Consider the following 20,804-nt stretch of genomic DNA (forward strand, 5'->3'; position numbering starts at 1 on the left):
TGTTATTATCACTTGTATTATCTGTGTGCTGCAGGCTTACTTGTTTTTCCACTGCATCCACAGCCTTTCTCCTCTCTTCTCTTTCCTGCTGTTTCATTATCTCCAACTCTAAAATCCTCTTCTCCAGCTGCTTCTGCACCTCCTGTGACTCCTTCAGCCGGAGCTCAAGAGGGGAGCGAGACTAAAGAAGGGACGGTGGTCAGTTTACATGTGTGTGGACAGGTGGGTATGAGTAGTAAAGAGAGTAAAGCGCATGAGAAGACAATGAAGATGGGGGAGAAGAGCAGATAATGTTAAGGAATATAAATCAACGAGCGATACCTCCTTTTCTTTCTTCAGACTGTCTTCCAGGGTCAGTACCACAGCCCTGTACTGCTCTACAGTAGCATTGGCATTCTTTAGCTGCTCTGCTAGTTCGTTATTTTGTTCCTCAGCAGTACGCAGAAGAGATTTCAACTCTGCAAGCGCCTGCTCTGATTGGTTGAGCTGCTGGGAGGCTGCGGGTCCTGGAGAGCGTACTGAGGGAGACAGAGACACAAAAAAGAGCTGTTAACACTTGGTGACAGTAATAGCATTAGACCCTTATCAACCACTTCTATCATCAATAATGGTCTTGGCCCTTCATTACAGAGTGCTGCTGTTTACCTCTAAGTGGTGCCCTGAGGCCTGCAGCTCTGGTAGCAGAGTTGGCTGTGTTGCTGGGGGTGGTAACGGCCTCAGTGGAAGCAGAAGCCAACTGGGCTTTCAGTGCCGCCACCTGCTGTTCAGCACTACACAACAACTCCCTGGTCTTCTGCTGCAAGGTGTTCTGTGTTTCCAGCTGTTTTTTAGCTTCTAATAACTGAGCCTGTGAAGGAGGTGACAGAGAGGTAATAAAACAAGATTATATGCTGCGTCCAACACCGCTGTTCAAAAGTTTGGAATCATCCGTTACATTGTTTTTTCTTAAAATATGACTATTCGAACAGAGATTAAAAAACAGTATAATTCAGACATGATTGTTTTCATTAAAATCTGAAATAATTTTAGCCACAAAATAAAAAAATCGTTAATTGTTAATTATAAAATTGTAAAAACAGTCTTGCAAAACGTGAGAAGAGTCATGTTGGAACTTGGATCCGTTGAATTTGAATTAATAATGTTGAGTTAGTTTGGTTTTCTTTGGGCCCCCAGGAAGCTTCTCAGTGGTCAGATTAAAGATGTTTAAACTGATTTGTCAGTACATAGTATGTTCAGCTGATACTCCAATATTACTATTATTAAACCTAGACCAAACTTCTATTTTTATTGTGTGGTTTGAAGAACTGTTTCACTAAAGCAACCCATTGCCTGTTAAAGTTATTCAACTGTTGCTCAGAGGGATCTTTATCTCTTTCTGACCTTTTAGTTTTAAGTCTGGTTGAACTATTGTACGATTTTGGTTCTCCATGTGCGAAAGAAACCATTTATACCAAATGGCATCTATTTGTAAAGATGACTTTCCACAACGTAAAAGCATCAAAGACAAAGTGTATGTAAACTTTTGAATGTATATTTAAACCAGGCAACTCTTTTTCTTTGCCTCATTCTGCTTTATGATAAGTCATGTACAAGTTAAAAGGAGCTGATTGGATAACATTTCACTGAAATTGTACCATGTACAAGATAGATATATTCTACATACGTCCATAGTGCGTCCAAGGGCATGTCTCTGTGCTACTTCCTGGTCCAGCCTGGTCTTCATTAAAGACAGTTCTGCCTCCAGATGCTCTATCTTGTTGTTCAGCTGCTGGCGAGTCTCTGTCTCTGTACGCTCCATAGTCAACTAGGCCATTATAAGAGAGGAGGACAAAAATAGGAGAAATCATAACAAGTAATTTAAGGTTCCCACACACATATTTTGTAACTTGTAGAAGCAAGTAAATCAAAGTGAATGCAATAAGATGACACAGGAAATCTTATTGCATCCACTTATCCATCCATCTTATTAGATTGTAGTAAAACAAATTAAAATCCTATTTATTTGGGTAGCCAATATCTAGTTTTGATGAAAAATAGATGTCACTTCATGACACTTTCTGCCAGAAAACAAAACAGGAAGATTTTATTGTATTACTACGATGTTATTGCATTACAGCAGGACTGCTTCTTATGAAGTAAGGCTTAATGCATGAAATAAGAAAAAGAAGTGGGATGTTTTCAATTGTTCAACTGAGGATAAAAACAGTGTTGCATGATATGGTACCTGTATAGTCTTGAGATTGGTGAGCAGCAGGTTCTGGTTACGTTGGTCAGCCAGCATGGCTTCCTTTTCTCGATTGAGTCGACTCTCTGCTTGTCTCAACATGTCTCTCTCTTTAGTCAAGTTTTCCACTCGCACCTAAAGACACAGTGGGGAAAATAAACCAATTAGGTATTAAAAGAAAAGTAGACGGAAAAGAGAGCAGGGCAGAATTTTGTTAAACGGTGATAAGTGGATCAGAATTCAATTTTGTAGACTAGTTCTTCACAGGGCAAGGGAGATGTAATCAGTTTGGGTGGTGGGGTTTCACTTAAAGGAGGTATGTACATTCCACATGGATTCTCAAAATAATTTATTTTATATAATTTTACATGACAAATAAATTGATTGATATTGACAGGAGCAAAGGCTCCATTATTGTGATGATTGGCCACTCTCTTATGGGGATGTCATGTTCTATTTAAGGTTCAGTCAAGAATGTGTTTGAATCTTCTGGGGTTTAACAAGTTGGTAATTATGTAGAAGATGAAATGTTTAACCTGTTGTGATAATTCTTCAAGTGGTGCCCACCGCAGAGTCAAGCTTATTCCCACTTGACTGTTTTTATTTCTTATATTTTCAGTGCAAAGCTTTAATGCATGTGTAATGGCCTGTAGATTATTACACATTTACAAGGAATACTCAATGCTTAATTCTTTATCACAGTGCAGTTTAAATATATCCAGCATCACATCTATTCTTCAGATAATTAAGTTTCTTTTCTTCTTCACCTCCTCCAGGGCCAGTTTCTCGTTAGCCTGTCGGAGGTCCTGGCTCATTGTGTGAATGATGTGTTCATGTCGTTGGGCCGTTGCAGCCATTTTTTGGTTCCTGTCCTGCAGGGCAGAGATCTCTCTACGGTAGGCTGATACAGTGTCCTGGAGCATCTCGTACCTGACACACAAAGAATCACACAAAACAAACACACAATCCATAAATTAAAGCTTCAACAACTGAAATATGAACCTGGTGCAGCACCAGTTCTGAGCCTCGCAAACCTCTTGCTGCTGAACTCTAGCTGAGAGGTCAGCTTGGCATGGCTGGAGCGAAGATCCGTCAGCTGCTTCTGTAGCCTATCGTTCGTCTCATTCAACATCTTGTCGTTCTCTGCCTTCTCCTTCTTATACAGAGTGAAGGCATCATTCAGCTGAGGATGCACAGACACAAACACATCTAGTCAGAACAGCTACTGAATTTCTAAATGTCTTTTTTCCATCCTACTTCATTAAATGGCGAAAGATCCAGATTTAAGTGTGAGTGTGTGCAGACGTTTTTAAGTACCTGTTTTAAAGCAGCTCTAGCCTGAGCAGTCTGTGCTGACTCAGCAGCAGTAGCTCTCTGAGGAGTGGAGCGAGTAGCTGGGACTGAAGGCCTAACATGTGCAGGGTTGGACGAAGAATCCGAACCTGCAGACACACATGAAACTTTCTATAAACCCCATTGCACTGATGATGTTCAAGAGAAACTCCCCATAAAAGGGCCAATGTGTGTTATTTTCAATGTTTTCGTGTTACCTTGAGTAGGCAGGCTGAAGCCGGTGTTCTGCGTCAACAGGACCTTGTACATGTCTCTCTGTCTGGCGTTGGAGTCAGCCAGCTGATTCTGCTGGTTCCTCTGCTCTTTCAGCTGCTCAACCTCCTTCTTAAGCTTTTCCACACTAGCCTCCAACTCTGACACACTGAAGGGAACCAGACAGATAGATCTTATTTTTAAAATACGTTTCAAATAGCTTAACGGCTTCATCCATCAATGGATAGATGGATAATGGATTAACAGTAACAATACACAGATGTTCTTTTTATTAATAATTTGGCATTTTGTTAGATTTTTCTCAGCCTCCTACATATTTTATCCTCTTAACATATCCAAACAAATGATAGCAGAGGTATTAGCGCTTACAGCAATAATTTTAGTAAAATAACTTATCAGTAGAAGTATATAGTAGAAGGCATAATACCAAAAATAGTAGTTAATAGTTCTTCATGATAAGCAAATGACCAATGACCAGTCCCACTACGAGGAAGGCAACCTCAATCCAAACTCGTCTCCTGCGTGGTCCCTCTGTGGTGGTTACCACAGTTAGATCCAGTTAGCAGCATCCCTCTCTGTCTTTGAAACTCACTTGAAGACCTACAGTACATCTTCTGAGAGTATCAACTAGTCTACCATGCTCTTGCGTTCTCTATCCCATTAAAAATCAAAGAAATTAATTGTTTTTTCTAACACACTTAACACTTACTCCATGTACCTACACTCTTCTGGCACATGAGTTAGGTGGAATTTGAAACTTAGATTTTACATCATTTATATGTTGCTTTGGACTAAAGCATCTGCCGCTAGTGAAGTCAGTTATTATAACAGCAGAAATACCTGCAAAACATTAACAGATTAGCATTTATTACCGCGCTGATGTCACTTGGCTCTGCTGTCTGTCTTTTTCCTCCTCCAGCTCCCTCAGCCTGCTCAGCAGACTTTGGTTCTGCTTCTGCAGCTCCTCCACACTGCGGAAGGACAGCTGGGGTGGACTTATGACTTCAGAGGTGCTGGAAATGTTCGCGGAGCTGCCGTCTTCCTTGGTCACCTGGTTGCCTCTGGCTTCCTCCAGCTCCACCAGGAGAGAGCACACCTGGACAAGAGAAAGAAATAATGAATGCATAGGGACCAATCAGCAGAGATCTCCTTTTATTTTGTATTTTGAATCATTGTTATCACCAAAATAAAGTATTATGTCAATCCCTTGTTCACATGACTGTTAAATCGTTTGATCAGATAAAGCAAAACAACTCCATCAAAACATAACAGATCACTTGTGTTGGCTAATGAAGCCAACGTTTCTTATCCTGATTAACAGCTTGCAGCACACATTGTATAATCACATCAGATGAATCAAAACTGATCAATTTATCTGCATTTAGACTTTTTTGGAGTGTGTATTACATGGTCTGTGTATGTGCGAGTGTGTGTACCTGTGCAGATGTATCCTCTAGCTGTCTCTCTGTCCTCATTTTGTTTCTCTCCATGGTATCACAGCGCTGCTTGGCCTCCTCTTTCTCTTTCTGCAAACTGTAAATCTCCTAATGTCAAAAAGTAAACAAAATACACATTAAACTTAACAGAAGATGTGCTCTGAAGTAAAAAGGTGAACAAATCTGCACTTTATAATACACTTTAATGTAAACTTGGACAAACGGAAGACACATGAAATGATTTCCAGACCGTTCGAGCCTGTTCCAGCTTGTTGCACAGAGAGGCCATGGACCTCTGCATGCTCTCGTACTCCTCTCGCTGACGCTTGAGGACAGGAGCCTTGGACTCTATCTCCTGTACAATCTCATCCAGAACTCTGCTCACCCTCCTGGTCTCCTGCTTCTCAAGCTGAAGGTGTGTCTGACATTCTGCATACGCATTATACAACTACACAGGGACATGTGAATTAAGAAGAATTAATACTGTTTCAAATTGCATTTATGTTATTATATTCAAGTCTTATGTTTAAGTAGATGTGAGTGCTGCCAGATGATTTAAACTCTCAGCTGGGTAATATGATGACTTATTGAGTTTTAACATGTTTGAAGTGTGTTGTATAACAATGAAAATCTATGGAACATTGAGTTCATTGCAAGTACATATCAATGTGTTTACTTTATAGGTTATTATGCAGTATAAGTTCAACCATTTCATTCAGCCCTGGTATGTCCCATTAAACTCACATCAAAGAACTTCATGCCAGGCTTGACAATGGCAGCGATGGCAGCTGCTGATGGACACATGGTGTCCAACTGCTCCTCACTCAGAGAAGGCACACCTGGATCAGAACAGAACACACACACAAACCCCACACACTTAAATTAAAAAAAAAAGGTGTTCAGGTGTGTGCGGACATACTTGTACACATACTTAACGCACATTTGTACACGCATGATACTGTGCAAATGGCTCTTTGTACTTGCAATTAATCTCACTATGAAAGTTAGATATAAAATAACAAAATGTGTTCTTACAGCAGTGTTTGCCAGCAGCCTTCATTGTGGCGTTTTCAAGCTCTTTCTCCATTTTCTTGATCTTCTCTCTAAGCTCTGCCTCAAGCCGCTGCTTCAGTTCTTCTCCCTCCGACACCTTCTTTTCTAGAGCCTTATTGGCTACAAAAAAAGACAGTAACAACAATCACACAGGTCAGGGCAACATTACCACTTATTAGATTAAAACTAATTCTTCACACACAAACACAAAAACAAGGCCCTAAGTGGCATTTTCCTGATTCAGAGTCTGGTGTTTCCTTACCTACCCTGTTTAATATTACAATTATCAGTCAGCCAAACTGCTAACAATGGTGAGGATGGGACACATTTTGTCAGGTAATAGTTCCACAGATGCTTAGTGTGAACAATCATTTCATTTTAGAAATGTCAAAAAGTAATTTAGAAACTCTGTGTGTCAAGCTGACAAGTCTACCCGAGCATACAATTTGCATGTGTGCAAGACTTTTCTGGAAGACAACTCAAAAACTGTTGCTATACCTTCACCAGTTTCTTTGACCAGCTTGCTGAGCTCCTCCAACGCTCTGCTCAGTTCTTGATTCTTTGTTTCCATGTCTGTCGCTGCCCCCTACAGGGAGAACAACGACATCACATATAAACTATACAAAGGGAATAGCATGACAGTACAATGTAGAGCTATGGCCTTTTTATTTAGAGAATATATTTATTCTAGGCACCCTGCAGGGATTCTTACCTTGTAGAGGGAAGACAACTTGACATGAGCGTTGAGCTCATTGCGGTATTTCTCCTCCATGGAACTCTGCTCGTCTTTAGACTGGAGAGACAACCAACCACATAAACAATGAATACCATTGCATATGTGTACACTCCTGCACATCTTTTAAGGTTGTCTTAGATAGCTATGAATTTTAACCAACTCTTTTTTCCATGACAGTTTTTTTTCTTGTGCATATTAAGTACAATACACTACTAATAAAAAAATACGAAAACGAAAAGCAAAAAATGCTATGTAAATTTCCATTGCACTGTTGTGCTGCGTTACAAACATCTTCACCAACTTAGTGTCTCTGAGGCTTGGAGTAATGTTATTTCAAAGTCTATGACTACTGTAAGATAGTACTTCTGTTTTTGCTAGGAACGGCTATAGTCCCTGCTCTGAGGACCTGGTGGTCTTTTCTGTGGCGTGAGGACCTTAACTAACCTCTACAGACAGGGAGAACGCAAATGGAATGAGGAGCAAATATGTAAATCGTAAAACTTGTCTGTTCACGAAATTCTTAGCTGAGGACAACCCTGTAGTGTTTATATTACCTGTTTCAGTTTGTTGTTGAGGTCGTCTGCTCTTTCCCTCTGACTTTCACTGGTTTGCTCCAGAGAGGTGAGTTGTCTTTCCAGCCTTGTCACCTGTTGAAGACAAAAGTTATTTCAAAAGACAATAGCACTGTGGATAGGACGTCATGCCTCATGATGTCCTTATTTTTAATGAGACCTTTTGGTAACACCTGACAACACAGGGAAGAAAGACCAGTAGCAAATGTTGAAATAGGTACAGTAGGTCAAGGCTTCTGGGGCAAGTTCTGTTTGGGGCTATAAGGTTTTAGTGGGTAGGTTAAAGGCTTATGCCCCCTGTGACTTGCAAAAATGTTTTCTTTTTGAAAATGTTTAATCTCTTGAATGAATACAAGCTTGTCATCTAACTGTATCTCAGATTCCAGCCAGCAGAACACGTTAAATGGAGAAGAAAAGCACACATACTGGCACAATTAACTCTTATATCGTATAATATTCAAACATCACTGGTAATCTAGGAGGTAGAAGCCAACAGGGATACCGTTGGTATATATTACACAATCTGCTCCGTTCATGAATTTTTTTGTATGTGTATTTTGTTTGTTACCTGTTCCTTGCTGTTCTTCAGACCACACCGTAGTTCCAGTATCTCTTTGCCTTTCTCTCTGTTGGTGTTCAACAGTTCTTCAGTTTTGGTCTTCAGTTGTCTAGTTAACCACTCAATTTTCTGCTCCTGTAACTCTTTCTCCTGCTCCATTCGCTTCTCTCGGTGCTACAACATACAAAGCCAGGACAGAATATAAAAAAAAGGCAGTACAAATCTAAGCCTTTGGCACTTTACAATTGGATGATTCCAATAAAATCACACTCAATGGTGTAGTGATAATTTGTTACAAGTTAAAGACATAAAACTGATTTAGAGTCTTTGTGACTGCTTTTACAACTGATTTTGGTGAAAATTCTGAAAATACATTACCATTAATAACACGCACACCAAAGGATCAGCAAACATTATACTTACAAAAATACATAAAAACATTGGAGGAAGTAGCATTAGCTGTTAAGAATGTAATTTCTGGTGGGAAACAATAATTTGAGGGTTTTCTTTTAAAAACGTATTCCCTCACAATCAAGAGATTTCTTTGAGCCAGCCTCTAGTGGTCATTGGGAACACTGCAGTTTAATGGACTTACACATGAGCTACAACATTGAGCTGTCGGGGTTTCCATGAAATCCAGTGTGTACCTGCACAGAAGCCTCCGATGACTGGACACCATCTAGTTTCATCTGTAGCTCCGTCTTCACTTTGCTGGTCTCTGTCAGCTTCTCATTCAGACGCTTGACATCCTCTGCAAACACACAACATTTACAAACATTACCCCGAAGAACTTAAAACCTGAATCGGGGGTCTAAGGATAGAGGGTCGTATGCTGTACCAATTGTAAAGCCCTTTGAGGGATATTTGTGATACTGGGATATTAAATTAAATTGCCATTATAACCAAATGTCCAGAAAGAGAAAAAAACATGTGCTGATGGAAACATAACCTGCAGTATAAACATACAGAACAATGTATCCAGATTTGTGTCTTTGGACTGTTTGTGTGTAAAGTTCTTATCTTACCGTTGAGGTTTTCCACCTCCTGTGTTCTCTTCTCCAACATCCTCGCCAGCTCTCTCTTCTCCGCCTCAATCTCATACTTGGCTTTGGTTTGCTGTAGACACACACACACACACACACACACACACACACACACACACACACACACACACACACACACACACACACACACACACACACACACACACACACACACACACACACACACACACACACACACACACACACACACACACACACACACACACACACACACACACAATATTTGAACTACGATACTATCCAGAGTTTGTAGATTATTTTAAGATTGTGCTGGTTTGAATAAGGTGAAAAACAAATACAGTGGTAAACAGACTTTGTCGTCTTTAAATGGTCATTATCTATGAGCTACATGGATGATTCCCCATCTGTGGTCAGCTCAGGGCTGTTTACACATTTAAGAGGGGAACAGCTAAATATACAGATGATTTTGTGAAATAAATTTGCTCTTCAATAATCAGAAAAAAAAACTTTAAAACCTTGGACGTGACTACAGACTAGATGTAGTAATAGTTGTCAACCATTCAGTTGATATCACAATTTATTTATCCACGATTCAAGGGTAAAAAAATAAGATTTGTATTAAATAACATTTGAAAAACCTGCATAAACTGAACACCAAAGAACAATATTAACTATGCAAATGAATGACAGCAATTAATTTTATAAAATAAATACCATTTCTGTTTTCTTTGTGAAAAAATACTGTTTAAAAAGAATTAAACTCCATCATGGAGATGATTTGAGCATACTGAAAATTCTTCAACCAAGTTCTCTTGCATTCACAAAGTAAATTAAATGGCTACTGTTTTACAGGGTGGAGTATTATAATAAGAGCACACTATTAACATGTCATATTGATGAGGTGCATGCTAACCTGTTGCGATGGTTTATCTTCAGAGGTCTCTCCCTCTATTCCCTTTAGAGTGCTCAGCTCTTCATCTGCACAGAGAATTAGACACAGAGGATCATGTAAGCACCCATAAAAAATAAGAAGCACACTTTAAAAAGGGACAGTTCACCCAAAATCAAGAATACATATTTTTTCTCTTACCTGTAGCGCTATTTATCAATCTAGATGGTTTTGGTGCATGAGTTGCCCTGTGTTGGAGATATCAGCCGTAGAGAGCATTCTCTGTAATATAATGGAACTAGATGGCACTCGTCTTGTGGTGCTCAAAGCACCAAATAAACACATTTGAAAAATGTACCAACCATATCACTGCGTAGAAGAAAGCGTACTTATGGACAAGATGTCCGGTCAGGAGCCATGAGTTCCTTTCTTCTGCACAGTGATTCGCTGGGTGGCTGTAGTTTGGTAAAAAGAAAATGGTTCCTACATAAAACTGATCACAACGTATGTGGGTCATCTTGAGTAACTGGGTCATGTTTTTTGCAAAAAGCACTGCTGTAACGTTTTTCAAATGTATTTTGTTGGCGCTTTGAACACCACAAGCCAAGTGCCATCTAGTTCCATTATATGACAGAGAATGCATACATCTCTACGGCCGTGTGTACGACTGTTCAACTCTCACTCAAAAACGATCTAGATTGACAACTAGCACTTCAGGTAGGAGAAAACATTTTCATTTTGGGGTGAACTGTGCAGGTAGTAGGCTATTAAGAAGTGGCAATTGTGTACTTAAAGCACTGCTTCCTCAATAACCAAAGGTAATAACAGGTATGTTAATAGCAAGTCTGTAAAAACTCACTGAGTTTTTTATTTTCCTCCTTTAGTGTTTGCAGGTCTTTGGTGGCTGACAGAATCTGTTCCTGACTTTCCGCCAGTCTCTTGTCAATGTCAAAGTACTGCTGTTCTGTAGGGGCAGAGCAAATTAAACAGGACAACATGAGTGCACATCATACAATAATACCTAAACCACACAGACAAATATACTTTAAAGCTATGTTTCCCTATGCTCTACTGTCTGTTGAAAGACTACTGTTTGATACGGCAACAGATGTTACCAGCAGTAGGTACTCAGCTTAGTAAACTGGCTTCATTGTGTGCCACAAGACATATAGATAAATATTTAGAACTATGTCATATACAGTAAATTCAAATCCAATACAAGCTGGGGTTTTTACACGTTGATGGTCATACTATTGTAATGTTTAATATCAGCCCACTCAAGTTAACAATTGTCAATGGAACCGCGGTGTAATTTATATGGTAGGATGGATTCAATTAAAACAACGTTATCTTAAATGGAAGAAAAAAAGTACAAAATGCAAAATTCTTGTGAATGCAGCTGAAAATATCGTGCCAAACTTGCCAATGATTCTTCTGAAAGCAAATATGTTAACATTACAGACCTCTACCAAATATGTGAGAAATGTTCTAAAAAATCGGCATTAAATCAACATTAATTTATTCAAATCCACAAATCCTCTTCCGCCAAAGTTAACGTTAGCCTTAAAGTGACATCGTAGCTAACGTTAGCGGGCTACCGTAAGCATTGTGGATCACGCACATCGGTGTTTTTTGTTGTTGTTGTTGCACCGAATTTACCAGAAAATAGCTTTATATTAAAGTTATACTGGAGTTTGACATGAGTTTTTTATAATTGCAAATCAGCCAACTACTTTCTACTGTAGCTAACGCTACCCACCACTGTCTGCTTTGAACCGCTCATGCTGCGTCCTGAGCGCCTCGTTAGCATTTTGCAGCTCCGTTACAAACTTCTCGAGCTTGTTCTGGATTCCTTTCGGGAGTTTATTTAACTCCGTCCGCTCCAGAACTTGCAGCAGGACGGCCGCCATGTCCACCTATCCTCCTTTTAATACCAGTAACGTTAAATGGACATTAAACTCTGATAAAATAAACAGTTGCGATGTCCACAAAACCCCTGAACTAAGGACCAAGAAAACGTCAAGTCACACTCATTCAAAAGCAGGATATTCACTCCAAACTTTCAAAATAAAGCAATTACGCCAAACCGCGTGAAAGCGAAAACATGCTAAAGTTACTGTAGCCATGACAGTTTTCTAATGACTGAACTCAAATTGCTATATTTGTTGTGATAGAACATTAACTCGGTAGTTTGTTTACAACTTTATTGAATTTCTTTTTTAAATGTAGAGCATTTCAGACATACTCAAAATGATGATCCAGAGAAACAATAATATGACTTCAAATAAATAAAAATCAAGTAAAAAAAATGTGGAAGGGGATGAATAAACAATCATAAATGCCTACAATTAAAATAAGAGACCAAAATACATTATTCCTCTAAAGGTTTTGATGCTTTATTTTCTGTAAGTTTGAGAGACTTAATGTATTCCTTGAATTTACATTAAAAAAACAGTGCATTTGTGCACAGTGCGTTGTGTAACTTGACCATTTGACTTCCTTTATATCTCAACGACAGAGACGTGCGACGGAAATACGTCACACCACAAAGCATAGTGGTAATTTGAGTTTTTTCTGCTCTGCTGACGAACCACTGCCAGCTGTCAAAAGTAATAGCAAGTAGCCTGCCTCCCGATTCCTATTTTAACCACTGTCTTGCTTCTGTCAGGTATTTTTCTCCAGCACACCTGGATAGGCACTTTCAAATTGTGCGAACTCTTTTAATTGCAACATTGACCATCTAACGGTAGCTTAATGTAGTAAATTAATATCGGTAAGCTAAAGTTAACCATGCGACTCAACGTTCAGCTCAAGTTTAACCTGGTTTAATAACTTGTTGCATTTTTGAAGATAACCCTTTCGTCAAGCTCATAAGTCTTCACTTGCTCTGTGTTCTGTTCCTCCTCATTTCCTTTTTTTCAGTACTTGGTCATTGCAGAAATTCTGATAAAGAAAAAAGTGGCTACTGATTGGGTATCCCCTCTATCTCTTTCCAGCCTCTCCTTAGGTAGGATGGGTCGTAGCTACATAGTAGAGGATGCTGTGGAGGGCTATCTGTCTAAACTATGTGAACAACAAGCAGGTTCAGTCACAGGGCTGCTCATTGGACAGGTAAGGAACACACAGACATGAGTTGTTTAGCTTTAGCTTAATCATGTCCTATTGTTTGATTGTGTTATGCATCAAAGTATAGCGTTAGTCCAGCTGTAAAAGTTCACTTTTAAAACAGCCAGATATGTTACTCACTGCAGTTACTAGTGAATACCCTATTCACCTGTAACACAGGACAACACCAAAGACTTTATTAACATTTCTGTTCAGGATGTAAACTATCTAACTAACACAAATGTCAATAAGTGTCAAGGTTTTGCTGGATGTGTTGGAGTGTGTATCTTATAAGACAGGATATGATGTGGAGTAATGAGACAGTAATCAGTTAATGACTAAACATTTCCAGAGCTCAACACAAAGGGATTTTGTCGTCACAGCAACTCGGACACCTCAAAAAGAGGAGTCTGCTGCCACAGCTGGAAAGTCTCCGGACAAGGAGTGGGTGATTGAGCATGCTCGACAGGTAGGTAGGCTGGAGGGATGGCAGTAGCTCAGTCTGTAGGGAGTTGGGCCCATTCACAGATCACGTTCAGGTAAATCTGTCTCTCCAACCCAGGGCTGCTTACATCTCACTGATGTCAGCTGTATGAGACAGCTGACATCAGTGAGAGGGAGCTAAGACTCATGAGTCATCTTGGTTAGAATTAGTAGTTCATTCTTAAGAAGTCACATAGGCCTTATATAGTGTGCCACACCATTTTCTCCAGATCCTTTATTACATTTCATTTGGAAGGTCTGCTGTAGGGTACTGTAGGAGAAATTAATAAATGCTCAGGGCGCCTGTTCAGCAGTTGCAGCCCACTCACTCTGACTTCCCTCCATTAGTGCATGTATAGAACCTGTGTGTGTGTGTGTGTGTGTGTGTGTTTGTATTTCAGGCTTGTTTGTAGTTGTAATAACAACAGAGTGTAATTTGTAAATTCCTCAATAAAGAGTATAAATTTATTTCAGGTAAAGAGGGAAAATGCTCTGTCCTAATACATGTGTGTATCAAAGTGTACTGCATAAGAACTCACAGTGTGGAGGGTTTTTAGAACACACTGGGACATATGTTTGTTTTTGCTTTGTTAATACAGGGGGCTGATACCGTCAATTAATAATAATAAATAAAAAAATTAATAAGACTGGGTTGGAGTAGTTCCAAAATATACATAGCTCCATCTAGATCCGTTTAATTTTGTAATTATAGAATCAAATTCATTCATTGATTTCTTTACAGGTGTCTCGGATGTTGCCCGGAGGCCTGTCTGTATTGGGAGTCTTCATCATCACTGATACTGATTCCAAGGACACACTTACCACACTCCGACAGGTGAGATTCATAGAAACATACTCTGCATGTAGATGATGTGCAAACCTTTAAAGCTGCATTAATCCATGTCTGGCCTCTAGGGGACAGGAAAAAAAACATTGAAATCATCTAAAAGATTTCCCTTGCTTATAAAATTGTTGTGACTGGTAAGTAGGTTTAATTATATAGCACTTTTTAAGAGCAAATCTTTTCTATGACAAAAAGTCTAAACATGTGGGTCTTGAACTGCATTTTAAAGGTGTCCACAGATCTATTGTCCAAAGGAAAAGAGGTCCAAAATGCTGTAGAAAATAATCTTCCCCTACAATTTTATTTTATATAGTTTTAGTTTTTTTTTAAGTGGCTTTTGAAGCTTAAACAAGATTACAGTATAATTGAATTTCACCTGCAAAGCAGTGATTGGAGTTACCTTTAAAGAAACCTAAGCTCATACTAAGCAAAAAAGAACAGGACCAAGGACAAAACCTTGGGGCATACCACAATTCAGAGTTTCAAATGAAGGTGCATAGTTACTAGCAGAAATTCAAAAACATCTATCTGAGAAGTAGGAAGAGATTATTGTGTTATCAAACCATTACCTGCTTACACATCCAGCAGCCACAGAGCAACATTGGTATTCATTTGCAGTCCAATATTCACCTTCTGTGATTAAAAAATAATGCTTTATGTAAAGCGATGCTCTGGAAAAGATGCTCCAGTAGAACATTTACACGTCACATTTGCTTTGGCATGTACCTGTGAGTGTGTCTAGTCCTCTGATTGTGTGTACTGTCTGTGTTTAGCTGGTTTTTGCAGTGGAGAACCTGATCTCCTCGGAGCAGCTGTGGAACCCTGCAGACGATGACGTCACAGACTGTGTCACACTGCATGTCAACCCCAAAACCAGAAAGTATCCTTTTGCATAGCCTCCTCATTGGATCAGTTAACTACCAAATACTGTGTGGAGATAATCTTTAACCCGACTTACTAGAACCTTCTGCAGAACCTTTGACGTCAAAGATCCCAAGGTTAGTTAACACTTGTTATTTATTACAAAGCCTCATGTTTCATCTACCCTCATTGCATATTGCCTTCAGAAAATACTTGAGCCCCTGCATGTATTACCAGGGGGCCTATTGTACTTTACAAATTAGCCCCAAATTCTGTGTTTTATGCAGTGCATTTGCACTGGAAAAGCAAAGTCAGTATTTTACTTGCAATTACTGATATTATTCCCCAGATATGATGTCAGTGTTCTGTCAAAATTTTCATTTATAAATCGCTGATGCAACCAACACAAACTCGAATCACAGAGATGCCGATTCCAACTGGATTATTAATATCACGTGACATCTGTGTCTGGTGAAGTATGGTAGGTAATTGCGAAAGAATTTTGTACTTGACAAATTACTGACATGGCAGATTCACACAGGATTAAGATCACCGATGACCACCGCAGTTATAGAAAATGGCTAGAGGTATTACTGGTCCTGTGCGAATAGAGCTTTAAGATGCAGTATTGTCACTGACATTTGTCACATCTACCCATAGCAAAGAAAAGCTGAAATTATTTAAGTTAATAACCACTCATCCGCTTTAGAAAAACTATCCAGGTTATTTTAAGTTGTCTTCACTAAATGAGGAGCCAATTTATACATGTCAGATGATCTCAGATGTGACTTGACATTTAGATTTAAACATGCAGCATTGTGATCAATCATATCAATGTCATTGGCTGTTCCAGAGCATGGCCAAGCCTGCAGACTGGAAGTACCAGTCAGGTGTGTGTTCCTCCTGGAGCATGGTGTCATGTTGTGTAAATGTGGACTTGCTCGTACCACTACCAGACAACAGAACAGGGACAGAAAACATGGATACAAGTCTCAAGGTTAGAGACGCCACGCACACGCACACGTACACATGCACACGCACACAATTTTCAGGAACTTCAGTGGAACTGTCCTCAGGTCATGCTTTGTTTCAGGAGGAACTTAAAGTGTGGGCACACCAGCTGGAGAGTGGAGTATGTCTCATCGATGGAAAAAAGCTGTCAGAGGACACAGAACTCACAGGCGGGCAGGTTGTATAAATCTATCAAATATGTATTTTCCTTTAAAAGGTTGCTGTCATACAAACAATATTTTTGGACCCTTGATAGAAGGCATTTTGGCAGTAATTTCCATGTAAAATGTACTTCCGTAAGTAATGACAACTGGGCTGTCTCAGTCCTGTCGCATAGTATTGTAAACTACTCTGCTGTGTTGGAATCTGCATTTGCAAAATTACGACAACACCTCTGCACATCTTCCACAGATTTTTAGACAAATCAAGAAAAACAAACTCATAATGTTAACACATAAACACAAAAAGACATTCTGATAAATTCTGCGGATTTTCAATCTGGATCACTGCCGAAAACTGTTTAAAAAATCTGCAGATGCCATTTGGGCCTTGTGCTAGACAAACTCATGCATCTTTTACTCATAATGACCCTCCTGGATTGTATTTCATCCTTTCACCAGCACTTAAACACTGACTCATCCCTGTGGGTTTAACACACTCCTTTCTGTTCTGAATGCTTGATCAGACCTAATTTCATTAGTCTAGGAATGTAATGCACTAATCGTTGTGTCAAAAGTGGGGGAAAAAAATCTGGTTTGATATAACTTTAACTGTCAGCTAAATGTCTTGGAGGGACTCTGGGAGGCTCTGGGCTGAGAGAGGTTAAAAAGCCAACCCAGACTGCTGTCATAATAACGATATAAATATAATATACTACAACCCAAAAGAACGACATGTAACTACAGTCTACTACAGTACTAGCGGATTCTCTCGATTGTGTGAAAGACGGGAGTGTTATTTTAACCCACTGTGTCTGATATTTCTCTACAGAAGAGGAACATTAGACAGACGTACACAGCTCAGATACTCCTCACACCGGTAAGAGACATAAACACACTCACTAAATATACACACACACGCACACACACACACACACACACACACACACATTCTTTTATATTTAACGCTGCATTAGGGTTGGGTAAAATAAGTGATCATGGCTGGAATGAAGCTACTAATCAAGTTGACTGTTGTACTAGCTGTTTCTGAAAGAGGACAATGATGTCCTGTGTGTTAGGAGGACCAGAGGTTAACAGATGTGGTCCAGCGGTGTGGAGGCAGTGTGTCAGTCAGAGGTGCGGTCCACAGCAGAGCTTACCTACACAGCAACAAACCAAAGGTCAAACTGGCTGAGAAGGTAATGCTGTAATTCAGTAGACAAAGTCCAAAATAACGGAAAAATAAAGAATCCATAATTTGTCTTGACATCCGTATTGTTGACAGCTGCTAAAGAGGGACGTGGTTTCTACGGTGGTAACAAGGGTTCAGATGCTGCTGGAGGAGCTGCTGACATCAGAAGAGGAGAGCAAGGGCAGCAGCAGAGTAAAACAACAGACAGGTACACACAGACACACACACACACACATACACACATACACACACACACACACACACACACGCACACACGCACGCAAGTTAACAAGTTTGCTCCATTAATCATAAGCTTGTGTGGCGTCACGTCATTGAGGTCAAGGTTTAGGTCAGAGTGGTAGGGGGGTTTTGCGTAAACCAATCCCAGTAAAGATGTACAGTTCGTATGCTGATAGGGAGATCTGCATTTAAGCTCAACTGTGGGCAGATCATTACCTGACTTTACAATACCCCTGTATACCAAGGGTTAAAAACAGGTGTAACAGTGCTGGCTGAACAGTGCACAAAGATGAACAAGCATCTTCATGAGGAAAGTTAAAATAGTTAAGTGAAAATTATGGAATATGCCAACTGCAGTTGTAAAGCTCAAACACGCTGTTGAATCAAGAGATTGTTGGTAAATTAAGAAAAATGGAATGTACCATTATCATGTTATTGACAATTGTGGCATCTATTAAAAACAAACAAAACATTCAATTCAAGCCATCGCAACCACTCCTCCCTGACCAGCTGAGTCTCTTTGTCTTTCTTTCAGAGCAATTCTGCCTACCCAGCCGTGTCTTCTGCCCAGTAACAGTGAGCGGGCCAGTGTGTGTATGCGATTACCTGTTCAACGATGAGGGCCTGTCCGAGGTGACTGACAGGCTGAAGGAGATGCTGGACATCGATGCAGCCGAGGAAGACTTGGATACCAGGCAGGAAACGCCTGCTGAAATCACAGAGAGAGATGATGCCGCAGGTAGGGAAGGAGTTTGTGTCTGCACAGTATCTATTATGTGGTTCATGATTTGAGTTTTCATTCTCTTTTTTCTTATTACATCATTGTTTAAATGCATACTAGAATGATAATCATTGTTTTGGCAAAAGAATAGCAACACAATGGGCTTTTACATGAATTACATGAAAACATTATTTAGTACAAACACAAAATACAAGTATGAACCTGAACATTAGCATGATATTTCTCCTTAAAGCTGTTTTGCTCCTGAGCATTATAAATTACACATCTCTTTTCTCCCAAATCCATAAAACACAGACGGTTTTTGCTGGGGTAACCTTAGTTTTTGGCCATGAAAAGATGTTTCATCACCTTAGCTATGCATACTTGTAATAAACAATAATAAAATCCAAAGTCAAACTAAAAGAGAAACAAAAAAAAACTCAATTTATTTCCACAGCTGAGCAAACTGTGATTTATAAATAAACAGGCTTGGTGGAAAATAAAAGCATTGTGCTCTCTCTAATTAACAATCCTTTCCTGTATATAAAGGTTGGTAGTAACTAGGTTATCCCAGTTGATGTAAAGGAATTCTCTTATTTCCAAGGTTGACCTGATATTTTATTATTGCAATTCATTGAATTGTGTATTTTCAGTGCCCGCTGTGGAAACTGTTGAATCGCTGGAGCCCAAGAGAAACAACTATATTGGTAAAACACTTTCTACTGTACTACCTGCAGTTTACAGGCTTAGTAACATTCTCATAACAGCATTATAACTGCTAAGTAAAGCAGAAGTGTGACACAACCTTATGCCACCTTCTTTAAAATGGTCTTTTGACTACACTGCTAACACTGGATATAGTGAAATGTGTTTCAGGAAGTTTAAGTGGTTGTGTTTTACCGCCCTCTTCCCAGCATGCACTGTGAAGATAATTGCTGTTTGTCATCCAGTCAGGACCAGTCAGCCTTTTTGTTCAGTTTTTGACTTTTAAACTTTGTTAGGAATGTACAACTTAACATTACAACCACAGAGATATGGTGTGAGTGTGTACATGTTTGTGGGAGCGATGTCCTAATTCTCCCCCATGTGTTGTTTAGGTGTTGCCATGGCTTCTGCTGTCGCCCTACTCGCCACTGCTGTCTCAATGCTCTATCTCAATGACGTTTAATACACACCGCAAAATAAAGTGTTTGTTTAAAACAGTCACACAAAGTGTCTATTATTTCAATTAGAAAATGCAGCAGTCCTATTGCAACATTTTGGAACTGCAGTGTGTTTGTGGGCAAGTATTCAAAATCCAAGTTTCAGGAACAGTAGTCTTCTTCTTGGCCCAGCCAAAGAATGAAGATATTGAAAAAATTCAAAAGACTGTGTGTGAGAGAGTTGATTGCAATATCTGATCTCAATGCTAGATGGGAGAAATTCCTACACATTGGACCTTTAAGCATACAGTACTTGAGCAAACGTCGGCCTACGCTTACATTTGAACACGGACAACGGTGCCTTTTTCTCCAAACATGCTGCAGACTTGAAGCCTGAGGTAGAGATGGAGACAAAATGAAAGAAGAATGTGAGAGGCCAGAGACATGAGAAAGCAATCAGCATATGAGAGAAAGCAAAGAGTGAGATAAAGAAGAACTGAAATGGAGAGAAATCTCTCTCCAATTAAGGCAAGTGCAGATTTGAGTCGCGCATGCGCCACTTTGCAACAAGTAGGCCTAGCATATAAATTGCTAACGCGAGACTTCTGGAATGTCAATACAGGAAAAATAGACCTGCTTAACGAACTGCTGACTACAAGTTAGCAATCAAACACAAGGCTGTCACTTGAATGGCGTTAAGAGCTAACGTTAGGAATCAAACAATCATAGATAGCTTAAATGTTTTTGAAATGATGTTGTAATGAGAAAAAGTTTATTATTTCATGGATTTCACAAACTTCAGTACAAACAGTTTTAGTCTGAGCATGCGCAACTCAAATCTGCACTCGAGTTATATCGGGGAGTGACAGCGATAAGAACCGAGTCAGATAGATGAGTTAACACTGATATTTGTGTCCATTCCTGCAATCTGGCCCTCTTTTCTCTGTTTATAAAAAATACAGCAACATAGTAGCCTATGGATTTATC

General features: G+C 39.6%; 2 protein-coding genes across 5 annotated transcripts in view; one reads left to right on the forward strand and one right to left on the reverse strand.

Moving 5' to 3' along the window:
• The window catches only part of LOC117954431 (nucleoprotein TPR-like), a 28,450-nt gene extending 16,356 nt beyond the window's left edge, over positions 1–12,094 (reverse strand). For both annotated transcript variants that reach the window (XM_034888222.1, XM_034888221.1), the window contains exons 1-23: positions 11,820–12,094; positions 10,920–11,024; positions 10,085–10,149; positions 9,172–9,262; positions 8,794–8,897; positions 8,156–8,320; positions 7,570–7,662; positions 6,992–7,072; positions 6,778–6,865; positions 6,262–6,399; positions 5,971–6,065; positions 5,477–5,674; positions 5,227–5,334; positions 4,663–4,886; positions 3,775–3,938; positions 3,542–3,666; positions 3,259–3,407; positions 2,992–3,154; positions 2,225–2,359; positions 1,664–1,804; positions 646–847; positions 322–518; positions 41–181 (exon numbers count right to left, since the gene is read on the reverse strand). In XM_034888222.1, coding sequence (XP_034744113.1) covers positions 41–181; positions 322–518; positions 646–847; positions 1,664–1,804; positions 2,225–2,359; positions 2,992–3,154; positions 3,259–3,407; positions 3,542–3,666; positions 3,775–3,938; positions 4,663–4,886; positions 5,227–5,334; positions 5,477–5,674; positions 5,971–6,065; positions 6,262–6,399; positions 6,778–6,865; positions 6,992–7,072; positions 7,570–7,662; positions 8,156–8,320; positions 8,794–8,897; positions 9,172–9,262; positions 10,085–10,149; positions 10,920–11,024; positions 11,820–11,970 — 3,123 coding nt within the window. In that variant the 5' untranslated portion in view covers positions 11,971–12,094. The remainder of the gene's footprint in view (positions 1–40; positions 182–321; positions 519–645; positions 848–1,663; positions 1,805–2,224; positions 2,360–2,991; positions 3,155–3,258; positions 3,408–3,541; positions 3,667–3,774; positions 3,939–4,662; positions 4,887–5,226; positions 5,335–5,476; positions 5,675–5,970; positions 6,066–6,261; positions 6,400–6,777; positions 6,866–6,991; positions 7,073–7,569; positions 7,663–8,155; positions 8,321–8,793; positions 8,898–9,171; positions 9,263–10,084; positions 10,150–10,919; positions 11,025–11,819) is intronic.
• A 503-nt stretch (positions 12,095–12,597) lies between these two features.
• odr4 (odr-4 GPCR localization factor homolog) lies at positions 12,598–19,903 on the forward strand. Of its 3 annotated transcripts, none has more exons than XM_034888232.1 (14): positions 12,598–12,728; positions 13,068–13,171; positions 13,518–13,634; positions 14,391–14,483; positions 15,266–15,372; positions 15,454–15,490; positions 16,207–16,350; positions 16,447–16,542; positions 17,355–17,402; positions 17,602–17,721; positions 17,808–17,922; positions 18,490–18,693; positions 19,329–19,382; positions 19,773–19,902. In XM_034888232.1, the coding sequence occupies exons 2-14, from the start codon at positions 13,073–13,075 to the stop codon at positions 19,841–19,843; spliced, it is 1,305 nt and encodes a 434-aa protein (XP_034744123.1). In that variant the 5' UTR covers positions 12,598–12,728; positions 13,068–13,072; the 3' UTR covers positions 19,844–19,902. The 3 variants fall into 3 exon arrangements, with proteins under 3 accessions (XP_034744123.1, XP_034744124.1, XP_034744125.1); XM_034888233.1 differs by having other exon boundaries at positions 12,600–12,768; positions 19,773–19,903; XM_034888234.1 differs by having other exon boundaries at positions 12,612–12,675; positions 19,773–19,903.
• The last annotated feature ends 901 nt before the right edge of the window (positions 19,904–20,804 follow it).

This window comes from Etheostoma cragini, chromosome 12 (assembly GCF_013103735.1).
Source record: "Etheostoma cragini isolate CJK2018 chromosome 12, CSU_Ecrag_1.0, whole genome shotgun sequence".
NCBI lineage: Eukaryota > Metazoa > Chordata > Actinopteri > Perciformes > Percidae > Etheostoma > Etheostoma cragini.